The sequence below is a fragment of the Gastrolobium bilobum genome, unplaced genomic scaffold, assembly GCF_033153095.1.
Source record: "Gastrolobium bilobum isolate Gb01-03AN ecotype WA unplaced genomic scaffold, APGP_CSIRO_Gbil_v1 utg15846, whole genome shotgun sequence".
NCBI lineage: Eukaryota > Viridiplantae > Streptophyta > Magnoliopsida > Fabales > Fabaceae > Gastrolobium > Gastrolobium bilobum.
Window position 1 is genome coordinate 98389 of NW_026897934.1, and position 26721 is coordinate 125109.

General features: G+C 35.3%; 1 protein-coding gene across 1 annotated transcript; it reads right to left on the bottom strand.

Annotated features, from left to right (window-relative positions):
• Window positions 1-16654: 16654 nt before the first annotated feature.
• Window positions 16655-18212, bottom strand: LOC133311565 (probable indole-3-pyruvate monooxygenase YUCCA5). Its single transcript, XM_061512622.1, has 3 exons — window positions 17541-18212; window positions 17035-17406; window positions 16655-16882 (listed from the first exon to the last, which is right to left on the bottom strand). The coding sequence occupies exons 1-3, from the start codon at window positions 18210-18212 to the stop codon at window positions 16655-16657; spliced, it is 1272 nt and encodes a 423-aa protein (XP_061368606.1).
• Between the last annotated feature and the right edge of the window lie 8509 nt (window positions 18213-26721).

Consider the following 26721-nt stretch of genomic DNA (forward strand, 5'->3'; position numbering starts at 1 on the left):
ACAATGATTTCAATTACAGATTAATATAACCCATTTTATCCAATTTCATAATCATTTGATAACACCTAATAAGACACGGTATTTATATAGATTTTATCTATTTATAATGGGTTTATTATAAGATAAATTTATCTCATATACACACCATACACACATATACTCTAACTGACAATTGTGTTGCACCGACAACGACCGACACGACGAGTTTGACACGTTAATTCTAAAAAATATTAGACTTCAATACGTTAGGATACGTTTTGATATTAAATAATATTTTTAATATATATAATATAATTTATATTTAGTACATATAACAGTCCATAATAAGTCATATAACCAATCAAATATTCAAATTTCATAACATAAATATAAACCAAAAATAATTTTTCATGCCTTGTTAATTTTTCATGTTAAATTCCAGAACAGAAAATATTTGATTTATAAATTAATTTTTCGTATTTAATTAAAAAGATAAAATAAAATAAGACTTGGATCTAAAAAAAAAAGTGTCGAAAAATGTTCAAAAAATTGATTGCATGTCAGATGTCTGTCAAAATATGTCAAAGCGTGTCAATGTTCAACATGCATTTTTCACTTTAAATAACGCATTCGTGCATGGTGACAACCTCACCATTTACTATTGTCATTACTTATGTTGCACTGATACAGGATACGACACGATACGACACTCTTATACGTTAACTCTAAAAAGTGTTAGATTTCGACATGTTAGAACACGTTTTGATATTAAATAATATTTTTAATTTATGTAGTGTATATTATATTTAATAAGAAAATGAAGTAAACTTATAATACTCATCAATTTTACAAAGAAACATAAGATATCACAAATATTTATATTAAACTCAATAAGATGGTAATCGTATTCCAACGAATCTAATAATTAAAATAAAAAATACAAAGCAACGCAATCTTTGAACTTTTTTTGAAGGGAAAAATGTTTCTGCAGTTACTGCAGATAACTTATCTGTATTTATTCCCAAAACAACGTAGTTTTGGTATTGAAATCTTAAAAAATTATAAATCTAAAGACTATTATAATCCTGAAATAAATTAAAATTACAAAAATACCATGATTTCCGTCCCAAAACGACGTTGTATTGGACTTACCGCAGATAACTTATTTGCAGTAACTGCAAAAAATAAACTCTTTTTTGAATCTATGCAATGTAAGTCGGAATGTCGGAAAATGTAAAAAAAAAATCAAACACACAGTATATCAATTTTTTTGAAGTGTAGGTCATCATATCTTTCTCAATATCCTCGCTACCACTTGTCCATATTACACATCCTCTCTATCAGTGAGTTCGTCATAAACTTAAAGTTTAAATTTCCTCTTTAATTTATGTTTTGTAAGTTATTATTATTTTTTGTTATTATGTTGTTTTTATATATTTGTACACTAAAGAATAAATGATAATAATTTATCATTTTTAATTTGGTTCAACTTTATTTTATCCCATATGGTAAATATCTGACTTAATAATTATCAATAATAATTATTATTATTCGGCGTAACCACGTTACTGTCTTACTGGTGTGTGATTGTGACATATATTTGCCGTGAACATGGCTGTGTTACTGTGTACGCAGTTCTAGTTCATTTCAAGGTACCTTTTTAATTTGGCCCCATCATGTTAACAAGCCAAAAGTTTTTGTCAGCTTTAAAAAAATAATAATAAAAGTGATCACAAGAATGCATATACTTTTTTAATCCATAAAAAGAAGAGAGACTTGGATCTTTATGTAAGATTCTTTACATATAAGATAGTATGAATAAAAAGTATATAAAATATTCTATAAAAAAAACTCTACAGAAAAAACTTTCTTCTTCTTCTTCAAAGTTTAATAAAAACAATTGTGTGTCCAGTTTACATTTTGTTATGGATTCCTCAACCCAATCAAAGTTTGTTGGTTATGGGCTTGAGATCAAGTTGGGTCAAGGATCAAAATTCACGTTGGACTAAAATTACTTTATATAAAAGTGGGTCAGGTATAAAAGATAAATAATACTTTATATAAACCTTGTTAAGTTTACTATACTAATTACATTAATTAGTTTAATCTTAACTCATTGTTTGTCATTCAGTTTTATTCTAATATTTTACTAGATGAATTCAATTATGTTAACAATATCAAACACATCAAATAATATGACACAATTCATCGATTAATCTTAACACATTGTTTGTCATTCAGTTTTATTCTAATATTTTACTAGATGAATTCAATTTTGTTAACAATATCAAACACATCAAATAATATAACAATTCATCGATCATTATATGCGTGTAAAAAAAAATTATGCTATTAATGTATCAAAATTAACTTCATATTTTTTTTTGGATACAATTAACTTCATATTTAAAAAAGAAATAAATTAGGCTGTGGGGTTGTTACTTGTTATTGGGCTAGACCTCTTACGTTTTATCCAAATGAACTTTGGGATGATATATACCTGAGCAAAAGCCAACAATCCATTGGTTTTTACTGCAATACCAACAATATCAAGAACGAGATTAAGAGTTAAAACTGATATCTCTTGAAGAAGTTTAATGGAGATCTCGGCGATTGGTGAACCATCCGCTGAGGAGGTTGATCTCTTGAAGCGTAGTACTGACAAAGCTAAAGAAGTGTTAGGGAAGAAACCGATATCTTATAAGGATACACTCTTACAGTTGAATGGGCTGAAAGTTACGGATGACGTCGAGGAAAGGGATTGGTTTGAGGAGTTGGATGTTCATGGTATGGAGGAGGATGTTCAATCAAATGACCAAGATGATCCTTTCTGTCCTACATACAGATTTTCAAAAGAGCTATATAAGGAGAGTTGCAGGCCTTGGAAGCAAGCTGTGATTATCAAGCTCTTGGGAAAAAAGGTTGGTGTAAAGTTTCTGCTGAACAGACTCTTGAAGATGTGGAATCTGTCGGGGACACATGAGTTCATTGATATGGAGAACGATTACTTTTTGTTTCGTTTTGCGGATTTGAATGACTACAACTTTGTTTTGGAGGAAGGGCCTTGGATTGTGGCAGACCATTATGTTTCTGTTCAACGGTGGCGACCATTATTTGATCCTTACGAGGACAACCTTAAAAAATTAGCTGTTTGGATCCGTATTCAGGGGTTACCTATGGAGTTCTATACCTCCCAACATTTGCGGAACATAGGTGATCTATTTGGGAAAACACTGAAGATTGATAGGAACTCTATACGTAAAAGTGATGCTGGTGATGGGGTTGTTACGGAAAGGGCCAAGTTTGCGCGTATTTGCGTAGAAGTAGATCTCAGTAAAGGCTTCTTGTCTAAATTCAATCTCATTAATAAGGTTTATACGGTAGGGTATGAAGGCCTTCACATGATCTGCTTTGCATGTGGTAAGTATGGGCATAGGCGTGACACTTGTTCTTCGGTTTCGGTGTCAACCGATAGTCATTCTCACCAAAAGGATGTTCGTGCAGAGGTTGTTAACAATGGTGTCAGGCGTGAGATGGCAGAAGGTGAAGCTTTTGGTTCTTGGATGATTGTCCAAAGGAGTCAACGGGGAAGGAAGGCAAAAGCTACCATGGAGACTGCCGCAATCAATGCTGCCGCAATCAATGCTACCGCAATCAATGCAGCCGGGAATCAGGGGTCATCCGTTACAACTGGCCAAAGGAGAATTAATGCTCAAGGAATAAATCATTCTGTTTCACGTCCAGCTAAAATTAAGCAGCAGAAACCCGATAATCATGTGGGAATTAAATCGGCTACAATGATTAATGCAAAAAATAACGGTTCTGGAGCTTCAAAGGTGGTGTCTTCAACGGCTGGATCAAGATTTTCAGTTATTTCTGACGAAGTTAATGATAATCATGATGTTAATTATGAGAATATTCAAATCATTAATGATAAGCATGGCCCCTCTAAGGTAACCGCTAGTGCTGATTTGAAAAAGGGTTTAAATAATAAGATTTCGAATTTTCCTCGTGATAAACGTCATCTTTCAGCAGCTATTCTCCCTAGCTCAAATACAGTTACAAATTTGGTGGGACCCTCTATGCCAAATCAAAATCTAAGTGGCCCTGAGCTTATGCCAGTTGTTCAAAAAGGTACTGTTATTCCTCAGGTAGAAGAAAGGATTTTGTCTCGACCACAAGAGGCTACCGTTTCCAAGTCTTCTACTTTGTCGCAAAATGGAAAAAAAAAGAAAGAGTTACGTGATGAAATTAACAGGAATAAAAAGGCAGTTGCCTTATCTATTGTCCCAAAGAGTTTTAAGCAAAGGGCTAAGCCGTTCATTGCTTCGAGCTCGGCAAAAAAAATTTCAGCAATGGACATTAATGGCAGAAAGCCTCTTGTTCTCTCTTCTACATCATCTCCTCCACATGTGATAACTCCCTCAGATTCCGGTAAAAGGGAGGATGGAGTTGATATTTCCATAATAACGCATGACAACAAGAGTCCGGTTACTCTTTCCAGCTCGAAGGATGTTGAGGCTTCGAATGCTAGTTTGAGACCTGCTGATGTACCCTCGGTGATGCGGGATAGTTTTGATCTCCCCAAAGTCTAATGACAGGGTGTTTTTCATCCTTTCTCATTATTTTTTGTGGTTTTTTGATGAGTGTGTGTGTTTGGAATTGCAGGGGGGGCCGGAAAAAAGGGTTTTTCTCCCCTTATTAGGGACTTGTCTCGTCGTTTTAATATTCAAGTTATGGCTTTGCTTGAAACTCGTATCGGAGCTGACCGTGCTCAGAAGGTGGTGAAAGGCTTTGGCTTTCAAAAGCATGTTATGGCTCATCCTCAAGGTTTTTCTGGTGGTCTGTGGGTGTTATGGAATGATGATGAAGCTCAGATTCAGATTTTAGAGTCTCATCGTCAGTTTATCCATTTAAAAAATTTTTGGCGTAATAGGAGGAAGGAGGAAGCTGTTACTTTTGTTTATGCCAGTCCGCGGCGTCTTGAGAGGGTGTCTCTGTGGGATGCTCTAGGAAGGTTACAACAGCAATCCTCGGAGGCTTGGTGCATTTTGGGAGATTTCAATTCTTATTTGCATGCAGCAGAAAAGGAGGGAGGTGGCCCGCCTGATTGGAGGAGTATTTATGATTTCCAAAATTGTATTATGAACTGCAATCTGGAAGACTTGGGTCATCAGGGGCCTACTTTCACTTGGCATAGAGGCAGATTGAAGGAACGTCTTGATAGAGTTTGTGCGAATGAGCAGTGGCAATTGTCCTTTCCTGACAGGGTTGTGACTCATCTTCCCTGCTACTGCTCGGATCATAGACCTCTTCTTCTCTGGGAGGGTCCTTCTCCTCACCATCCTGGAGGGAGCCGTCCATTTAGATTTCTGGCAGCCTGGCTCACTCATGAGGATTTCCCTGGCCTAGTGCAGGAGTGTTGGAATGGGAGTACAGGTTGGGGCACAGCTAGTGAAACTTTTCGATCGAATGCTTCTCACTGGCATAGGGAGTGCTTTAGGGAAGATGCCAAGCTTAAGAATAATCTTCAGGCGAGACTAAGGGGTATTGACCGTAGTCTTAGTCACCATCCTTGCCATGCTCTAGAAATTCTGCAGAAAGATCTTTGGCGTCAGTTGAATCTCATTTATATTCGGGAGGATCTTACTTGGTTTCAGCGGTCTAGGGCTAGCTGGTTGAAATATGGTGACCGGAATACGAAATTCTTCCATTCTACTATAGCTGCTAGGAGGAGGAGAAATCGTATTGATGCTCTGAAAAATGATGCGGGTGATTGGATTGGTGATCCCTCTATTCTGATGAATATGGCGGTGGAGTATTATCGTAATTTGTTTAAAGAGGATAATACTGCTAGACCTGGGCTTCCAATTAGAGGCTATTTTCCTCACCTTGTGCAAGAGCACAACATTCATATTGGTAGCATTCCTTCGAATGAGGAGATTAGGAGTACAGTTTTTTCCATGGGACCTCACAAAGCTCCAGGGGTGGACGGTCTTCATAGTCTATTTTTCCAATCTCAATGGGATACTGTAGGAAGCTCTGTTTGTGATCTGGTGAAAGATGTGTTTAATAATCCCTAAAAAGTTCGGGATATTAATCAAACTCTTATTTGCCTGATCCCGAAGATAACTTCACCTCAATCCCTTAAAGATTTCCGGCCTATTAGCCTTTGTAATGTTATTTATAAGACTATTACTAAGCTTATTGCTAACCGTTTGAAATTGCAGATGGATAAAATTGTTATGCCTAACCAGTGTAGTTTCATCAAAGGAAGGCAAGGGACAAATAATGTAATTATTGCTCAGGAAATTATTCACTCTATGAGGTCAAAGAAAGGCGCCAAAGGTTGGATGATGATTAAGGTGGATCTGGAGAAAGCTTATGACAGAATTAGCTGGGACTTTCTCCGAGATACTCTTCAGGATGTGGGACTCCCCCCAAATCTCATTAATCTTGTTATGTGGTGTGTTTCTTCTTGTTCGATGAATGTTCTTTGGAATGGTTCTACAACTCAGGAGTTTTTCCCATCCAGGGGGCTTAGACAGGGTGACCCTTTGTCCCCATATTTATTTATTCTTTGTATGGAGCGACTTGGTCATCTCATTTCCCATGCAGTTAGGCAAAAGTGCTGGAAGCCGATCATGTTGAGGAGAAATGCTCCTCCCATTTCTCACCTCTTTTTTGCGGATGATCTTATTCTTTGTGCGGATGCATCCTTTGATCAGGCCCAAACCATTTCCAAGGTGCTAGATGATTTTTGTCTTTCTTCTGGGCAAAAGGTTAACCATGAAAAAACAAAAATTCTCTTCTCCCACAATGTGAATCATATTTTGGCAGAGGAACTTAGTGGTGAGTTGGGCTTCTCAAGGACGGTGGATCTTGGAAAGTATTTGGGTATTCCTCTTCATCATCGCAGAGTTGGGAGGGCGGCTTTCAGTCATATCCTCGATCGAGTTCAATCTAGGATTAATGCCTGGAACCACACCAGTCTTTCTCTAGCAGGAAGAATTACACTTTCGAAAGCTGTTCTCTCAGCTATTCCAGCCTACACAATGCAAGTTTCTGTTGTTCCTCTCGGAATATGCAATGATATTGAGAAACATATTAGGAGGTTTTTGTGGGATTCTAATAGAGCATCTACTCGTCCTCATCTGGTTGCGTGGGATCAGTTGTGCATGGATAAAGATCATGGAGGGCTGGGTTTGAGGAAAATGAAGGAAGTTAACAGGGCTTTTATTATGAAAATTGGTTATGGGATCCTTTCTAATCCAGACGCGCTTTGGGCTAGAGTTTTAAAGAGCAAGTATAAAGTTCAGTCTGATTTGGTTCCTAATATTTCTGCTACTCGGAATAGCTCCTCTCTTTGGAAAGCAATTGTTTTGTCTTGGCCTGTGATATTACAGCATTCCAAAATTTTGCTAGGTAATGGAAATTCTACTCATTTTTGGGATGACCCGTGGGTTCCGGGTTGTGGTGCACTCTCATCCTATGCTGCTATTTCTGATCCCTCTCAGATAAATCATCAGCTAATGGTCTCTGATCTTGTCTCATCCTCCGAAAGTTGGATGTGGGGGGCTTTCCAGCATAGTCTTCCCGATCACGTCAATGCTCGTATTAATAACATCCTTCCTCCTTCGGATGTTAATGGTCATGACCGAATTTTGTGGACAAGGACATCTGATGGGAGTTTTTCGCTGAAGTCCGCTTATATGGCCATATCCAGGGGTAACGAGGAATCTACCAATTTACCTTGGAATCGCGTTTGGCAGTGGCATGGACCTGAACGGATTCGTACGTTCCTTTGGCTGTTGTTAGGAGATAAAATTTTGACAAATGAAAGGCGTTGCAGACGGCACATGGCGGGTTCAGATATATGTCATCTGTGCAATTGTTTTACGGAAACTTCCTTACATGCGGTTAGAGATTGTATTGCAGCAAAAAAAGTGTGGGAGATTGCAGTTAAGCGAGAGGCTTGGGAGGATTTTTTCTCTCTTAATCTTCAGCAATGGGTGTTGTCCAATATCTCTGAGGATTGTAATTGGTCCAATTTGCCATCATGGCCTCTTCTGTTTGGTATCATTTCCTGTTTCATTTGGCAAGCTAGGAATAAGAAAATTTTTCAGGGATCTTCTGTTCCTGCTTATGGCACTTTTATAGCTGCTATGGTCTATGGTGAAGATTTTTCTTGGTCAGAAAACACGCTTCGGGTTGCTGGTCTTGAGACTAACTCGAATAAAGAGAAATTAGTTTCTTGGGTTTTTCCTTCGGACCCTTGGGTTAAGCTCAATGTGGATGGGTCAAGTATGAATAATGGAGAAGCTTCTGCTTGTGGGGGTGTATTTAGGAATGCTAGTGGAAGGTGGCTTGTTGGCTTTTGTAAAAATCTTGGCTGTGGTAATGTTTTGTTAGCAGAACTTTGGGGTTGTCTCCTTGGGCTTGAGATTGCATGGAGGAAAGGTTTCCGTTTTGTCTGGCTTGAAGGTGATTCCTTAGTAGCCCAGTTTTTCATAAGAGAAGGGTGCAGCTCTCATCATCCAACCTCTAACTTGGTCTTGCGCATAAGGAATATGCTGGATTGGAATTGGAGGGTTAGAATTTCCCATATTCATAGGGAAGGGAATGGGGTTGCCGATTGGATGGCCTCTTTTGCCTACTCCTTTGATTGGTCTTTACAAGAGTTTGACTCGCCTCCTTCTGGTTGTCGTGACAAACTTGAAAGGGACTATGTAGGAGTAGTTTGGTCTAGGAGGTGTTCCTAGTTTCTTTTTTTTGTTTTTATGTTTCCTGTTTGCTTTTCAAAAAAAGCCAACAATCCAACATGACCCAAATGCTTAAACTCAGTAGATAAAAGGTCATTCATATGTATGCATATCACAACTCCTATTATTTTATATCTCCTACCCAATATTTCTTTCATCCACATTGTCATGCATTCACATCACCCATATGTGAACAATCTTAAAGGTGTTTCACATCACACATTGTCAAGCATTCACATCACCCATATGTGAACAATCTTAAAGGGTCACAACTATGGTCTGAAGCTCAACCAGACACGAGGTCATCTCAAACGAGCTGGTGTTTCACATGCTGCTGTTGGTTCTATTAAGTCTTTGTTTGTTCTATTGGAAATTTCCTTGTGATCCCATTAATGTTGGCCCGAGAAATGTTAAGTGATGAGGTTGATTGTCCACTGAAAAAATTAAAAGCGGTGATCAAGGGGCTTGTCCTCACAATGGACAAGAAACTGAGTTTGTTTTTGGTCAACCAAAGTGTTGAGATATATAGTCCCACGTTGAAGAGCAACTAATGTGGCCTTTATAAGGCCTTGGGCACTCCCACCCTTAGAGCTAGCTTTTGGGGTGATGTATCCTAAGATTTTTTACATGGTTTCAGAGCTTGAGGTTCGATCCTTACCGCCCCCACTTTAAAAGTGGAAGCACAAAAAGGTAAACCAAAGATTGGGCCTGTTGCATAATCCACGCTTCAAGCCAAGAGGGCTCTTGCGTGAGGGGGCGTGTTGAGATATATAGTCCCACATTGGTTGAAGAGCAACTAATGTGGCCTTTATAAGGCCTTGGACACTCCCACCCTTAGAGCTAGCTTTTGAGGTGATGTATCCCAAGGTTCTTTACACAAAGATGTATACATATAGTTCTCTTTTTTTCCTTAATAATATTCATAAAATCACATTCTATGTTGATTGCATTTTAGCATTTCTCTAATGCTTCACTATTTCTACTTTTAACGGTTTTAAATGGATTTAAATGTCATACTTAGTGTCCTTGTCAGCCAAGGCATATCTATCTTAGTCATTAGTTTTGGAATCAGTTTGCAATTTTGCATTTAAGCACGAACTCTCAGCTTGTGTATGGTCCACTCATGCACAACTTCACTTGAGATAACACTTCATTATGACAGTTATATAGTACCTTTGTCCTCTAGTGAACAAGAGGGTGGAGTGACAACTAGGTCTGCCTCACTAGGGGTTGCAGCCTTGGTATGAGGAGTGCTGCTGTTGTCTACCCAACATGCCATGAGACCATGTTTTTGTTGCATTTACTTATATACTGTCCAATCTTTAAGGATGTTTGGTTTAATCTTCAATATAAGGTAAGTAGAATAAGTGACAAGTCACACTCTAGCTCTACTAACTAATTAACTAGTCCCAAGTGACAAAAACAAGTTTCTGTATCAATTTATCTTCCACTTGTAATGTAATTGTGCAAGAAATACAAAGGCAATAAAAAGTATAGTTTGACTGGTGAAAATCAACTCAAGGAAGGATTCTCAGTGTAGTAATAAAAAATAATAATAATAATAAAAGTGTGCTTTGCAAGACCTTCTTGCAGCCAAACTTTTAGTAAGTTGTACTTCAACGTACTAAGAGTACAATACTTGAAAGACATGATTTTGTAGTTATAGATTATATAGTGCTGCCTGGGATTCTTTGCCACAAATTTCTTTAAGAAATTGATTTTTCTCATATCTATAGATAGCCCTTAGCCCCTAACCCATAAAGGTATATGTTTATGTGGATTTTCTTAGGTTCACCTGCTCAAATCCATTGTGGACATTACCATGTGAAGAGAACAAGTTGTGTTTTGCACACTTGCAGCTAGCTAGTGTAGTTTGAGTAAGCAGAAGAATGATGGGCCCTTATGGTCAAGAAGAATATGGTCATCCCATGTGTTTATTTTTAATGCTGTTACCAGTGATGTCTCCAAGGAGAAGAGATTGAAAACATCTAATGAATGGCAAGAGAAAAAAGACAAACTGGAGCTGTTAAATGCTATCAGGTTTGGAGAAAACTAATGAGTTGGGGTTGTTTTGGTGAACAATTTAGATGGACCATTCAGTTCAAAACCTTTGGTAAATTTAGAATCAGTTAGCATGGGCACTCATATGGGCCTGCATCTACTTGCTAAGTCCTGTTTAAGAAGGCGAACAAGATCATGTATCAGCACTATCAAGCAAGCTTTTACATTGAATAGACTCTGTATGTGGGGACATATATTTGTAGCTTGTTTGTGTTTTGAGTGTATTAACAATCTCTCAGTACAAAGGCAAACAATTACCGTTAGTCGAGACTAACCTTCCACAGTATGTATCTATGTGCATATCAATGTTACTTATTTTGTGGTGGTATGGTGTCGATGTTGGTTATTTCATGACAAATTTGTCAAGAGGAAACTTAATCAAATTTCCATTAATTTATCAACTATTTCTGCAATTACTGCAGATAAGTTATGTGCATTTACTTCTAACATGATGTCGTTTTGTGATTGAAATATTAAAAAATTATAATTATAAAGACTATAATAACCCTGAAATAAATTTAAATTACAAAAATACCTTGTTCCATCCCAAAACGACGTCATATTGAGCTTACTGCAGATAACTTATCTACAGTTAATGCAGAAAAAGGGAACGCTTTATTATTTGTCCAAATCGCCAATTTGTTAGTTGAACTTCCTAAGGAAACATGACAAGTGAACTTAGTTGGGGGTAAGAGTAGAGATTGTTTCCCTCTTGGGGTGAAATATCTTAATGTAATAGTGATCAATTGAACGGCTAATAGAAAAGACTAGAGCACAACTTTAAGATCAGTCATGTATAAGCACATAATTTAGTCGTGTGAGGCCGAGATTCAGTAGAGTAATAGCATAAAAGTGTGAGTGATGATGAAGATGCCTCATCAATGAAGAAGAATGATATTTATAATGAGGAGAAGATTGTTTATGGGGTGGAAAAGGTGTGAGCCAAAACCTTTTTGCCATGTGGGCCTCACAGTGGTGTGAGGCAACTTGATTCAAAGGGTTCACTTGTGTAAAGTAGAGTGAGAGGAAATTAGGTGTAAAAAAGACCTTAGTCCTTCTGTTTTTTTTTTTTTGAAAGATGACCTTAGTGCTTTAATAGGAATGATAAATTGAACTTACTAAATGGGCTCAATATGTCGATCCAGTACAATTACCCGGTAGGTTGTCTAAACATTTTTCTAGATGATTATGAACTTAGCAAAATAGGTTTTAATTGAAATTTCACGGCATATCACTAAACATATGAATCACTAATAAGTGGTTGTTTAAGTGATCTTATCCGATTCGAATTGAACTAGTCGAGTAATTTGATAAATAATATCAAAAAAAAAAAATTAAGGTATAAGAAAGAAATCCTTTGATTTTGTTTTCACCTCGTGTAATAGAGGTGTAAATGGACCCTTGACCCCAAATTAATGAAAAATATTTCTCTTGGGTCCCTAGATAAATTTGTCTAACTCTGCCCCTATTAACAAGATGGATATGTGAGCGTTAGATTGTTAATTACTTAAAAAAAATAATGATCGACTTGATTAGTTCAGTAGTTCATATTTGTTCCACTTTTAGTAAGATATTATACATTAATATCTTAAAAACCCAGCATAAAATCCTTTCTTGATTGAGGCAATAGGAATGTAGGGTCTGTTTGATTGTGTTCTGATTTTTTTGTTCTTAAAACTGTTTTGTAAAATAGTTATGTAAACAGTTGTTTTCTATATTTTTTATTTTGAAAGTTAAAAACCAAAACAGAAAACAAAAACAACTCAGACATTCTCTAAATTTGATTCTAAAAACAAAAAAACAGTTATAATTTTCAAAACATTTTTTACAAAATAAGCCTTACCAAACGAGTTTTTTAATTTTTTTGTTCTGAAAATTAAAAAACTATTTTTAAAAACAACAATCAAACAGAGCCGTAGTTTCTGAAGGTTCAGATCCTTTAGGTAGTGTTTGGTTGGGGAGAAATTTTTTTAAAGTGGGTAGTTGTCTTTACTAGGAAAGACGTTGGAAAGTTAGTTTGGTAGGAAAGTTTAAAAAAAATTGTTTGGTAGCGCAAAATATTACTAGGAAAATTGGGTTAAAAATTCTGATGTATGTTTGGTTGAAAATAAAATTGTGATGGGAAAAAGAATGCAAAAGACGAAATTAACCTTTCTAATGCTTCACACGTGTATCACAACAAAATTTGCTGTATTTTTTTTTGTTTTTTTAACTAATTATGATTGCAGTTATGGTTAGCTTTAAATTTGTTTCTTTATCTTCTTCACATAAACAGAAACAAAGGTTGTTCAGCAAAGTTTTTTTTTCGTCTATAACAAATCACCCTAAACACAGGGGTATATTTGTCATGCCATTCTCCACCTTTTTCAGTTATCCGATATCCCAAACCAATACCACCTGTTGAAACGGCTTCTTCAACAGTGGCAAAGTCCAATTTGTACACTGCTTCTTGCATTGCAGGGCAAGTGGGTTTGATGGGCATATTTTCCAAAAACCTTCAACCAAACGTGGTTTACTCAGATTCCCACGTGCACTTAGCCAGCAAAATTTTAACTTCTCCCCAACCAAACACTACCTTAAGATTTAATAAGATAGAATATGTCTACATATTTTACATTTTTTTCTAAGCCTGCCGTCGCACTAATAAGTACTCAGTGTGACAATCATATTATAATTATATACTTCAATAAGTACATAGTAATAATATTAAAGTTTTTTTTTTCTCTCTTCTGAACTTGTTGTCTGACGTGAAGAGAGAGAAAAATAACTTTAATATTATAACTATGTACTCCCTGAAATACATAATTATCATATGACTATCGCATTGAGTGCTAATGTGACGATAATACTAAAAATTTGTTCTCTGGGTAGGCAAAGGTTTGTTGATATGCCATGTGAATGATTATTTCGTTAAGGTTTTGATGGTAATAAAGTAACGAGCAAAACCAAGTTAAAGGAAGTTTCAAGACAATAGATTTATAGGATGTAGGGTCTTTGATGTAAATGCAATTAATCCTTGATATCTCATTAAGCTCAAATTTAATTAGTTTTCAAGTCCACTTTAAAATATTTTAAGTAGGTAGCTATTGATCGTGAAAAATGTGGTTGTTTTTACAGAATCTTGTTCCAAAACTTGGAATATGAAAAACTTGTTTGATTCCTTGAAAAATCCAAGTTTTTCTTGTTGGTAATCTACTACCAAAGCTTGACTCTTTCAAAATTTCATTTTTAACATGCTAGAAATCAATTAAATGATTATCATATTACAATGGTTATGTGAAGGCCGCGATCGATTATTATTTTTCAAGACTTGTTTTCTCTTTAAAACAAAAGCTTAATAATTGATTATCATGGTGTAATCAATTATCGATCGTTGTACGTACACATTAATCATTAATCAACTATATTGTTTTCTTATTCTACAATGGATCATAAATATATGACTTGAGACACTAGATAACTTAGCAATCACTGATATGTTGTTTTCTTATTCTACAATGGATCATAAATACAATGGATCATTAATCATCCCAATCATTCTTGATATGTTTTCAAGCTTAATTGAGATATCACCGAGAGCTTGTTAGTGCTTCAAGTTACGAAATCTACTTTTTGTAAGAGATTAAACTCTTCTTTTATCTACTACCAAGTATGTGGATCAATTGGTAAGAGATTGTTTTAGTTTAACCAGTGGTTATAAATTTGAGTTCCACGGAACACAGTTAGTTAAAACTTGGTAAGGAGAGTTTTGTCGCCCATGTGGTCCTACCCGACTCGAATTGATCTAGTAGAGTAATCGATGAATCAATGGATAATATTCAAAAAAAAAAAAAAAAATTCTTCTTCTATCTTGTATTGTTAGGAGTGAGGTATTCCACATGAGAGCTAAGAATGAGACATTCCTTATAAGAGAAACTCACATAAAGGTAAATTATTTCAAGAATGTGAACAAAACTTGGAGTTGTAGAAATACCAAGCACTTGTACTGAAAAATATTGAATGCATTACTTAGTAACTAGGCATAAGTCACAAAAAGTGGTTGAATCAGTATTAATAGTTATTTGCACTTTGCACTTCTTTCTACTTATCTCTTTTAGTTTCCAGCAGTTTAATCTTTTTTTTTAATCTTTAATTTTATAATTATTGGTTATTGATTGAAAAACTAGTCCGAGAAGTGTTTATCATTATTAATTTACTCAAGTCTTATATTAATAACTTGAACAAAAATCCACATGGGAGTGTTTTGTAAAAGAAAAGAAGTTGTTTCAAAATTTGAAACTTCTATAAATTATAGTCTTAGCAGATTAACTCTGAGCATATACCCTATATATTTTAGGTCTTCTGTAAAATTTGTAGGGGTGTAATCATGCAATGTATTTAGTCTATTTTTATATTTCCTCCCTCTCTGAAATAAATACTGTTTATGTTAGACTTTTCTTTGATAGGTAGTCATTATGCTAAGAATTGGTAAAATGTAGTTAGTTTATTGCAAATACACGTTCTTTATGACCTGGTGCAATTGGTCTGAGTATGGTTTTAATTTGGTTTTGCACAATTGATGTATGGTTACAATTTTATCACGTTTTTTTACATCTCACCAAACAGCTCTTATTGAAAGCTGAACCTAGAGATTTAAATTGAAATGTTTTGAATTGATAATGACACCTCAGATTAATTATATGTATTTGATGTTCACCATAAATTATATGTATATGATAAACCTGAAACAAATCACTCTCGTCACATTAATAATTAGCTTCCAAGTTATGTGAACTGTGTTCTAGTTAGGAACTATGCTTTGCCGAAATGATTTGAATGTAAATTGCATCAAGGGCTTTCTGGTTCTAAGTTTGAGCATGTGCAGTGTAACAGTTATTTGAATGAACTTACCAATCCTCAACGTGGGTCAAACCCCTATATAGCAATTTTAAAAGGAATATTATTATGTAACCATCTTGGAATTGGCTTTATATATTCTTAAGGCATATCGAGAGAGAGAAAGAGAGGTGATGATGTGTGTGATGGAGTTGAGCCCTGCAAGTTGTCACAAACATTGAAATTGTAGGCCATTATAGGATATAACTTCTCTACTATTTTGTGAAAAGACAACCCAAGTTAGAAAATCTTATTTTCCAATGTATCATATGAACAGGATAATGAACCTTACATCACGTGAAAATCATTTGTTAATTTGTTTGTTAGCTCTTTAAATGTCCACCAACATGTTGAGTTGAGAAAGTCTATGATTGAGTCTCTACCTTATCGGAGAATGTCTAATCGCTGGAAGCAAGTGGAAAGAAAGTAAAGGACTCAAAAATCTAAGATGAAGCCTAAAAATGGAAAACTGTTAGTGACCTTTCTTCCTTTTCTCTTCATTAAGTTTTGGGATTTCCATCTTTGACCAATAAAATGTTGGCTGGAACTCAAATTTTGGCTCAAGCACGGAACCGTATATAGGTCCTTGCAAACTATATATATATGACAATGAAACAAAAAAACTTTCACTACTAATTACCAACATAAGCTTCTTTGCTAAAAGAAAGGGAAATAAAGAAAAAGAAAAAGAAAAACCAAATTCACAAATTGCCTTTAAATCTTGAAAACTGAAGTATGATACATACATTAACTGTATGACTATAGGAAAAGAAATAGTACAAAGCCTCGTCATCCTTGGTTGTTAGAAGAAAGGCCCAAAAACAAAAAAACAAAACTAAAAACTTGGGCCTTTGGAGAGGGCTTTATCTCTATGCTATCTGTTATTTGTGTATTTTTTACAAGATATTGTTATTTTGTTAATACACAACAAATTCCTGGCTAAATGAAATAACACTGCTTTGTATAGTTTGTGAAATTTAGAACTGGGAAATGCAACGTCTATGGCAAGCAGTGGTGCGTTGTTTCTTTTGCTTAGTGTCTTGTTTCCAAACTTGGCCAATATCTTGAGCGATTTTCATAGCATCATATGAAGCACCAGAGAGCCCTCTCCTTGTGAATCCAACAGCATAAAGTCCAGCATTTCCTTTCCAACCACCAGGGAATGGTGACTTTGGGAACCCATTCTTGGAGAAGAATTCACCTTCCTAAACATATCATGAACCAAAATCACATTAGTTCCGTGCTCCATACAAAAATACCATTTTACTGTTACAAAAAAAGAAAAAAAAAGCTTCTATATATATACATATAATAATAATGAAAAAATCTTATGATGTAGGATAGAACATTTTCTCACCTGGAGCCAAGAAGGGACATTGCTGCGGTAACCGGTTGCAAGAACCACTGCATCAACGTCATGCTTTTCACCATTAACAAGTTCAACATAGCCATTTATGAACCTCTCAATTCCTGGAACAACTTTTATATCTCCGGATCTAATTTTCTCTAAGGTACCAATGTCCAAAACAGGGGTTTTCCCCTGTGTGTTCTTCAGCTTCAATGGACCATCTAATGGTCTTTTGAGCCCCAACTTCTCTATGTTACCAAGCACTAACCATGCAAAGATCAATAGGAGCTTGTCAACGAGCCAAATGGGTAACCATTTCATCATCAAAACCGCCAATTCAAACGTTGACTTCCCAAAAATCTCTTTAGGCAACACATGAACCTGTTTAGCCAAAAAAAAAAAAAAAAAAACAGAACCACCCCAGTTAAACTCCATGTTCAATTTTTTTTTTCTTTTTTTTTTTTTCTCTTTTTTCAATGTTTGAAAACAGAAACAAACACCATTTTAACACTTACCGAGCTACGAACAACCATTGAAGGTGATGCATTGTGGTTGCAAAGGTCAAGTGAGAGTTCCATGCCAGAATTACCACAACCAACAACAAGCACTTTCTTTCCACTGAAACTTTCCCCTGACTTGTATTCACAAGCATGGATTATATCACCTTTGAATTCACTCAATCCTTCAATATCAGGTATCACACACTCAGCATTTTCACCAGTAGCAACCACGAGCCACTTGCAAATGTACTCAAGCTCAGTGCGGTTGGAGCCACTTGTGGCAATGGTCTTAACCCTCCACAACCCACTTGTCTCATCGTACCTAGCAGATTGAACACACTCATTGAATTGTGGGTTGATCTCGAAATGGCTTGCATAGGATTCGAGGTATTCTATGAACTGTTTCTTTGTTGGGTATTCAGGGAAGTCTTGGGGGAATGGAAGCTTAGGTAGTTGGCAAAATTGCTTTGGAAGGTGAAGCTTTAACCTGTCATAGGTTCGCTTTTGCCATAGAGATGCTATGCAATCTGATCTTTCGAGAACCATGAAGGGTACCCCTTGTTCTCTGAGGCATGCTGCTGTGGCTAGCCCTGATGGACCTGCCCCTACAATGATGGGGCCGTTGACCCAAATGCACCTCCTTGAGAACATGTCTTCATGATCAACTAGGCGAAACAAGTTCTCCATTTTTTTAAGAGTTTCTGATGTTTTGTGGGTTTTGGGTTTGTTCTATATGTGAGAAAGTCTGCCTTTTTGATAGTTTGAAACTGGTCTGAATGAAACAATTTTGGAAGTTAAGAGAGAGAGAGAGAGAGAGAGAGAGAGAGAGAGAGAGAGAGGAAGAGGAAGTGTTGGTTTTGTGAGGTTTGAGATTGAGAGGAACTGTGATAGAGAAATGAGAATGTGAGTTTGGATTGAATGGAAAGAAATGAGGGATTGGAGGGACTTAAATAGGGGATTTGGGCATATGAGAGGTGCATGTGATGGAAGTGAAGAGTTAATGAGGTTTCTCCCTTGTTCTCAAGCCACAAGAACATTATTGTCATTATTATTATTATTATTTTGGCATGTGAATATTGTATAACATTATAAGTTGTGTCATTATTTTATTAGATCCTACTACGTTATGCTTAAAAAATTGTGCTAAGATTAGCATATAATTTGGTAAGGATTTATTCTTTCCTTGAAAAGTTTTCTTTCATCATCACAGTCACAATCAACAAAGGACTTTCTTCCTTTATATATATAGAGAGAAAGTTTAGTGTTTCTATACTTGGGTTTTAATTTTTTCATGCAATATGAGAAATTATTTTTATATTGTAGACATATCTTATGTGGGGTCTATATCTATTAAAAAATAAAATAAAAGAAAATATTACACGAAAATTGAAGAGTCACTAGTAGGAGAAAACAAGTCTCCTATGACACGAAAAAATGATTTCTCTTCTATATATATATAAATATCGTGTGGTTTATATTTTATTCTTTTCATATTGACTTATATGAGCTCCATATATTTTTATATATGTATAAGAGATAAATTTATTTCTTATAATATGATAAATACTGAACTCATATAAAAAATATATGAATTTTTGCATTGTACAAAATAAGTTAGGTAACAATTTTCATGCACTCGATACCCCAGCATGACATATGTACAAACCAGTAATAGTCAATGAGGATCTCCCTACTGAGAATTGGGTGTATTTGAATGGGGTGAACAGAGGTCAACGGGTAAAGTCTCAAGAAAAGCAGGGCCAGTTCGCAAGTCTAACCACCAAAATGTAATCATAGATATACTCTAGGTAAGATTTGTGATTCTTTTGGTAAAGAGGGCTATAGAATTAGGCGTACTGTGCATTTAGAAATCCGAACCGAATCAAATTAGAAAAGTAATTCACTTCCAAAAGAATTGAACCGATTTTAAGAAGTTGTTTGGTTTGAATCGATTTGAAGAAAATGATTCCGGTTGTAAATCGGTTTGAAAAAATATGTTCTGATTCAGTTTGGTTTACTTAATTATTTTACATTCTTAAAAATGTGTATGGTTGGATTAAGTTCATTTTCTAGGTTAATTTAAACCAAATTAATAAAATGGTTTGGTTCTTCAACCGAATTGGTTTTGGAAAAAAAAAATCGACTATTAAATTAATTTGATAAAATGATTCAATTCATAAATCAGTTAAAAAAATATAACTCTTTTAATATAATTTGAATATTTCATAACTCTGTTCGGTTATTTTTTTACACTTCCCTATGTAGAATACTGAACATACGAAATACTGAATTCTAAAATGTTTTTCTGAAATGATATAAAATTAGTAAAAAAAAAGTAAAACTATTGTCTTGAGAATGATGTACATGATTAAAAGACCCAATTTGGAAACCACCTGGCAATGATAGTGATGAGTCATCCTCATCTGATTCTAAGAGGTTCACAAAGTAGTGAAAGGGAAATGAGCTAGAAAATCAATCTATATACAATTCGATGATGACGTGGCAGGGAGATGCTGACATGGATAGTCCAAAGCGAGCCCACGAGAGCTAACTGCTATGAGAGGCTCACGTGACGCAGTGTGGTGGGCACCAAAACAATTGGAGATGCGAGTTGTAGGGCTGGTCCAGCCCACAAAGCCCATTCCGCCAACCCGACTTTCACACCACGTAGGGTCCCACATTTGCCAACTATATTTGTTCACTAACTTCCACACTTGCTTTCTACCTTCCAACAAAGAGAAAAACAAAAATCTCCTCTAATCTCCTTTTAGAAACTCTTACCTAAAAGAATTATATAAATATAATACAAATTCTTGCATTTATTCATTGTTACCAATAATGGTTTTGTATGAGTCTTAAGAGGCTCGTTCAATCAACTTTGCAATAAATTTAGATATTGTTTCAATGTGATAAATAAGGAGAGAGAGAAAAAAAAGCGTATATACAGTACTAAAATATAGTGTAGATAGTTCTTTAGCTTGGACCATTAGCTTTAGGAAAATCATACTTTTATGTTGCATGAGATTAATCTCTCATGTGATTCTCACTTTGAAAAATATGCCTTTTTTTAATTTTTTTTTGGTGAAACTCATTTTATTTATCTCTACATGAGAGAACTTCTCTCCTATCACAACACATGAGAGAAGTAATTCCCTTACCTTTAACATCATAGACAAGTTATCCTATAGCAAAGTTGCACGGTAGTATCACTTCGTGCACTTTGACCGGAAAGGCATGTGAATCTGTAAATTAATTAATGTGATTGATGCATATATCACTTTCTCTGAACAGAAGATAATTAATTATACAATTCAACGTGCATGATAATGATAAAGGATATTTAAATCAAGTAGGTAAGTCTTAATAGTCTTCTTCTTTTCTTGGTAGTTTAATAGTCTTTTTTTATGAGTTGTATAACTTTCCTCGGTGTTAACGGTTAGAAAGTTTGTTTCTGCCTACCATTAATTGTTAATTTTATTTTTATAGAAATATAGAGGCATAATATGGTCCGCTAATTTCTAAAAGACAAGCACAATATATCTATCATTGAATGTGATCAAATTATTTATTTGAGATGTGTGTATCATTTTACTTTATTTTAATAAAGTGTAGTTAAAGGCATAGTGTAGTTAATTGAAGGCCTACGTAGGCCATTATTTAATAACTCGTAATGAGAGAATTATTATGTAAATAATTATGTTTGTGGCTAAGTCCCTTGCCACTACTTCAAGGTAAATATCTAAAGATATCCTATTAGGTTTAACACATATTTTAGACTTTCTCTTCATGAGCTTGCCCCATTTAATAGCTGCGTATTTGAATATGAGAAATAGTGGGGTAAGAGTGGAAGACTTTACTTAGCGCGATCTCCAGTGTCCAATGCCTTGGTGTTTCCTTGGTCATTCACTCATGACAAACGTAGGTATATACCTTTGATTATTGGTGTTCTAAAATTCATATAATTTACGAATTAATTCTTACATTAATTAACTCTCAAATCACATCCCAATAGGCTATATTTTGGTTATTATCCATAAGTACATTGATTATTCCGCTAGTCGATTCGAGTGGAGTAAGATTACATAGACGACAAAACTCTCTCTATCAAATTTTAACACAACAGCATTCTCAAGACTCAAACTCAAAATCATTAATTAAGCCCTGATAGGCTGTATATATAGATTCAACTAGTACTACTTTGCGACTGCATATGAATATCTTCTTCTAGGTTTGGAAAATCACGGTGTACCCCACGTTTAGAAGTGTTTAAAATTTCATGGGAAGGAGAGGGACGCATGTGCATGAGGTCTCGAACTTTATAGGAATCTCTCCTTTTCATGAAATATTTGTAAGCTACGAGCTTGGCGTTTCTCTAAAGGCCGTGTGTATATATTATTAAATTTGATTTGAAATGGATGAATGAAAGGTAATATATCTAGCCATTATCATTCCAATCTTACTCCAAGTGTATACTATATATCCTTTCAAATGCTACAAAATACAATCCTCCAAGTGACTACACAACAAAGATGTATGAGATAGGAATACACTTAGATATGTGTTCCTTTAAGCTATTCATGTCCCATATCCATGATATGATAGGGATATCTGATTTATTTCTTATCTCTAAGCTTCCCTTACCAGCCTTGCACTTCTCCACAGCCAGCTTGGGATTGGAATCACCCCATATTGCACAAGACCTTTCTGCTTTTACGATTCAATTAAAAATTTCAAATTCTACTTTTTCCACATAATTATTGATTATATCTTCTTTAATTTAATGTGTATGTTGCTACTAGTTATTAAGATCCTCGCTAGGGCTTCCATCCAAGTCATATAAATAGCTAACTAAGCTTTCTGTAGTCGGCGGTGATGATTTGCTAGCTTTATTTAACAATTATGATTGACTAAACAAACACGTTTTTGGAGTATATGGGGGTAAGAATTAACTGATAGCAGTATACTTTAAAATTATTGTTAATCCAATCCATTACATAGTATATGATTAATCTTTACCAAATTCTTCATTAGATTGAAAGTTTATAACCTAAATATAATGTTTTTAAAAGTTCGTATTAACTCAAGATTTTACTCTATTAAGATGTCTTAACATTATATAATAGTTTGCAGAAAAATAAAATTATCATACTCTTGGATAGAGGTGGCAAAGTGGGCGGTCCGCCCTGCCCCGCCATCAACCTGCCAAAAAGTGAGTCAGACCGCCCCGTCCCGCTTTTGAAAGTGGGCTGAAAAACTCAGCCCGCTCTGCCTCGTTTGGCGGATTGGCCCGCCAGCTCGAGCCTATTTTACACTGACCCGCCTCGGCCCGCCTATGTCCGCCATCAACCCGCCAAAAAATGAGCCCACCCCACCCCGCCCTACCCCGCCATGCTTTTGAGATGGGTTGAAAAACTCAGCCCGCCCCGCCCCGTTTGACGGGTTGGGCGGGTTAGCTCGCTGAGCCGAGCCCGTTTTGCCTGCTCTACTCTTGGACACCATTTTTTTTATTTGACATAAAATTTGTAAAATAATTATATATATTTTCTCGGTTCAATTGATTAGAATTATCTATTATAAGAAGTTATTAAGCATAGTTAATGTAAAGATGTATTTCAACTCAAAAGGTTAAATTATTCGGTGAAGTTACATTAATGCTTTTATATTTCTCTAACATGTCCCTTCACATGAGAGCTCATTATACTTGAATGATGGATGATGCATTAAACTCAGCTTATATGTACTAAGAAACTCAACAATATTTAATTATTTTTATCAATAGAATGAGAGGAACGAACTCATGACTACTTAGTCATGTCAGCTCTGATATCATATAAAAAATTATTTTAATTCAAAAAAATTTAAATTATTAAATGAAACTATATTAATAATTTTATATTTCTCTAGTGTAAGTATATCAAATCTTACCGTCATGTTAATTGATACCACCCACTCTACATATTAACTTTTTTCAGTATATAATATGGTACCGTGAACTGTCTAAAGAATATTAAATTGTGGTTGCATTTAACTTTGTACTATAATGAGTCTCAGTCACGCGCAACTAAAGAAAAGTTCGAGAAAGGCGAAATCATGGGGATACATGGCTAGCTTCTTCAAAGTTTAAGCTGTCTCGGTTGTACTCATATTACTGGCACTTCGGTTGCCAACTTCACTTAACATAAAGTTAACCATTTGCAATGGAATATGGTTATATGGCGGTGCCACTATGATTCAAGTTTATAATTTATTAGCCCCACACCCACTTCCCAATACTCTATATCTGTTCTTTGGCTGCTGAGGAAATTTCTTAGTTGAACAATGGAAGTTCGAGAGGGACGAGAACTCATAAGCGAGTGTGACGCCAAATAGTTTTTGGGTTTGTCTCCAGCAAAATGCGCATAGGATACATTAGTATTTAATTGTAATTAAATTGGGTGTGTTAGGTTTAGATCTATTTTCTCATGGCAATTGAGTATCTCAATGTAATAGTAATTTAGAGAGACTGATATGGACCAAAACTCTATAAGCCATCCGGTATGATTCTTAAGCAAACACCGAGAATCAGGGGGAAGTTCGAGGGAGTGACGGATTTAGAAAATTTTATTTATGTTTGCATATTTAAGAAAAAAAAATTTAAAGAAAGTTTTAAATGTATTAAAAAATAAAAGAACATAAACAAGAAAAGAAAAAAGGATCATGAAAAGGACCTTTGAGCGTAGCTTCTCTTATTATTTTATTTTTTTGTATAACCTGGAGGGTATCCTCATTCAACCTCCTCCGGTCACCTTGTCCTCGGAGTACGACCCGAAGGCTAGCTCCTCATTCGAACAGCGGGAGCATTGAGCTTCGCTACCGGAGGAAGGATGAGACTAATCCCCCCTTCGAGGACAGAGGCACGTCCTCTGGCCCCCAAAGATTTTCCAAGAATTTGCTTGAGACAGGGTTTGAACCCCTGACCCAAGCAAATCTTTGGAAGCTCAGTTGCCAACCGAGCTACCCTTGGGGGTTTTCTCTTATTATTTTTAGAGTAAAGTACTTAATTTTTGGGTACTCAACAAATATTACAGGGCCCAATTTAATCCTTTAGAAAAAAAAGTCGACTCGTGGTCCTTCTGAAATTCAAAGAATATCCACTTTAGTCCCTCAAAAAAACTAACATGGGTCTATTTTGATTTTTAGAGGGATCACGATTTTGAATAACTGGGTCTATTTTGTAATTCAGAAGAACCACAAGTCGACTTTTTTTCGAAGCGATTCAATTAGGTCCCAGGATTTTTGTTGAGGACCCAAAAGATACTTTATTTCTTTTCTTTTTCCCCAATAATTTGTGTCTGCACTTACACACAGTTGCGCAATGCAGGTCCGCCTCTGGTTTGAGGGCATGGTGACTCTATGCGTGGCCATATTATATTCTGACAAAGTAATAGGAAGGAGAGTGATGATGCCAAAGGCCCCTCCTCTATGGAGTAGAAGGGAATTTATGCAAGTTGAGACAACCCAGTGTTATTCATGCTTGATCCTAACTGTTTTTGCCCTTGTGTGCCCCATTGGTGAATGAGGCAATAAGCCCTCACTTGTGTACTAGGCGCGCATGCGCAAGAGAGGTATCTAGTGTAATGAAACAATAGTTGTCTCATTTTAGGAGTGTAGAAAAACAACCCTTATTACAGTCCTTAATGGTTGGCCCTGTGAGAGCAGTAAACAAATGTTTTTTTTTTTTGCAAAATTTGTGTAAAAGGTTCTTTGGTTCTGAATTAAAAGATGTATCTCAAAATGTAATAATTTGCACTAATCGAAATAACTAGTTTGGCATAAAATGAGATATATGAGGTGTATTTAATTAAGATTCAAAATATTTTGAAGGATTATTTTTGAATAAAAAAATCTATTAGTGTTCAATTAGGAATTTTAAATAATCTAAAAAGATCATGTGATATTAGATCAGGACAATTAAATTTTTTTTTATAGAGTGTTAAATCCAGTGATATTCAATCAAGATTTTAAATAAGGAATAAAAAATCTTTTGGTATTCAAAAACTTATGATTTCAATGGATTTTTTATTAGTGAGAATTGTGTGTAACTCTTTAATTGGAGATATAAATATTTTGTCCTTCTCACAATCTCACCCTAACCCCTAAGATTTTATAAGACTTCTCTGTTGCTTTGTTTTCCATAGTCTAATAACCCAAAAATTAGATTATATTAATTAGTGATTACTGTATAATTAGAGGGTTAATTACATGAAAAATTTATATTTGAAACTATGTCACTTTGTAGGATAAAAGTGCAAAATGCAATTATGCAAAGTTTGGGGTGACCCTAAAATAAATTAAGTGTAATACACCTTATCTAAGCATCATTAGCCAAAAAAACATAAGTTAGATGATTCAAATGAATGAGTGGGTGGGAAAATGAACTAAGGGGCAAAATAGACTTTTCTTTAATAAGATATTTTGATTCAAGAACCAACTACCTTTTTCTCTCCGCTATTTTCCCCTCATCCTACCATTCCCATGGCTCACCCTCTCCATTTTCCTCCCTTGCTTATTCAACCAAATAGCATCATACAAAGATAACGATTTTTTTGTCCTTCCTTCTTCATCTTCCATGAAGTGCTTCACACTTTCCCTAAAACTCAATCTAACTTGTAGAAAACCTAGAGAACCATTTCCTTGCTCCATTCTTAGAGGGTTGTACGCCACTTAAAAGAGAAGAAAAAAAGGAAAGCTTCTTTTCTAAAGTCTAGAAATATTGGGCTCTACTTGCCTAGGGTGTTTGAGGTAAGAAAATATGAGCCTCTTGACTCTCCTTAAGAATTTCATGAAATACTTGAAGTTTGGGTTAGGGTTTTGTGTGAAAATGGGGGTTTTCATGATAGCTTGATTAAATGATGAAATTAATAGTTGGTTTGTAAGTAATTGATATAGGAGTGGTGAGATTGGTGCAAATTTAATAGAGGACAACCTTTGGATCCATTATTGACTTAGGGTTTGGTTCTTGGAATTTCAAGAAAATAGAGTAAGTTCCCTAAATTTGCATCCTTGAGAAAATTCTAACTATGTGACTTGATAATTAATGTATTGAATGTACAAAGACTGTATTGATTGAATTAAATAATTGATTATAATAGGTGATAATTGGTGAAGTTGTATGTTGTTGGCTCTTAGAACCAAAAGAAAGCTTTGGATCAAGTCT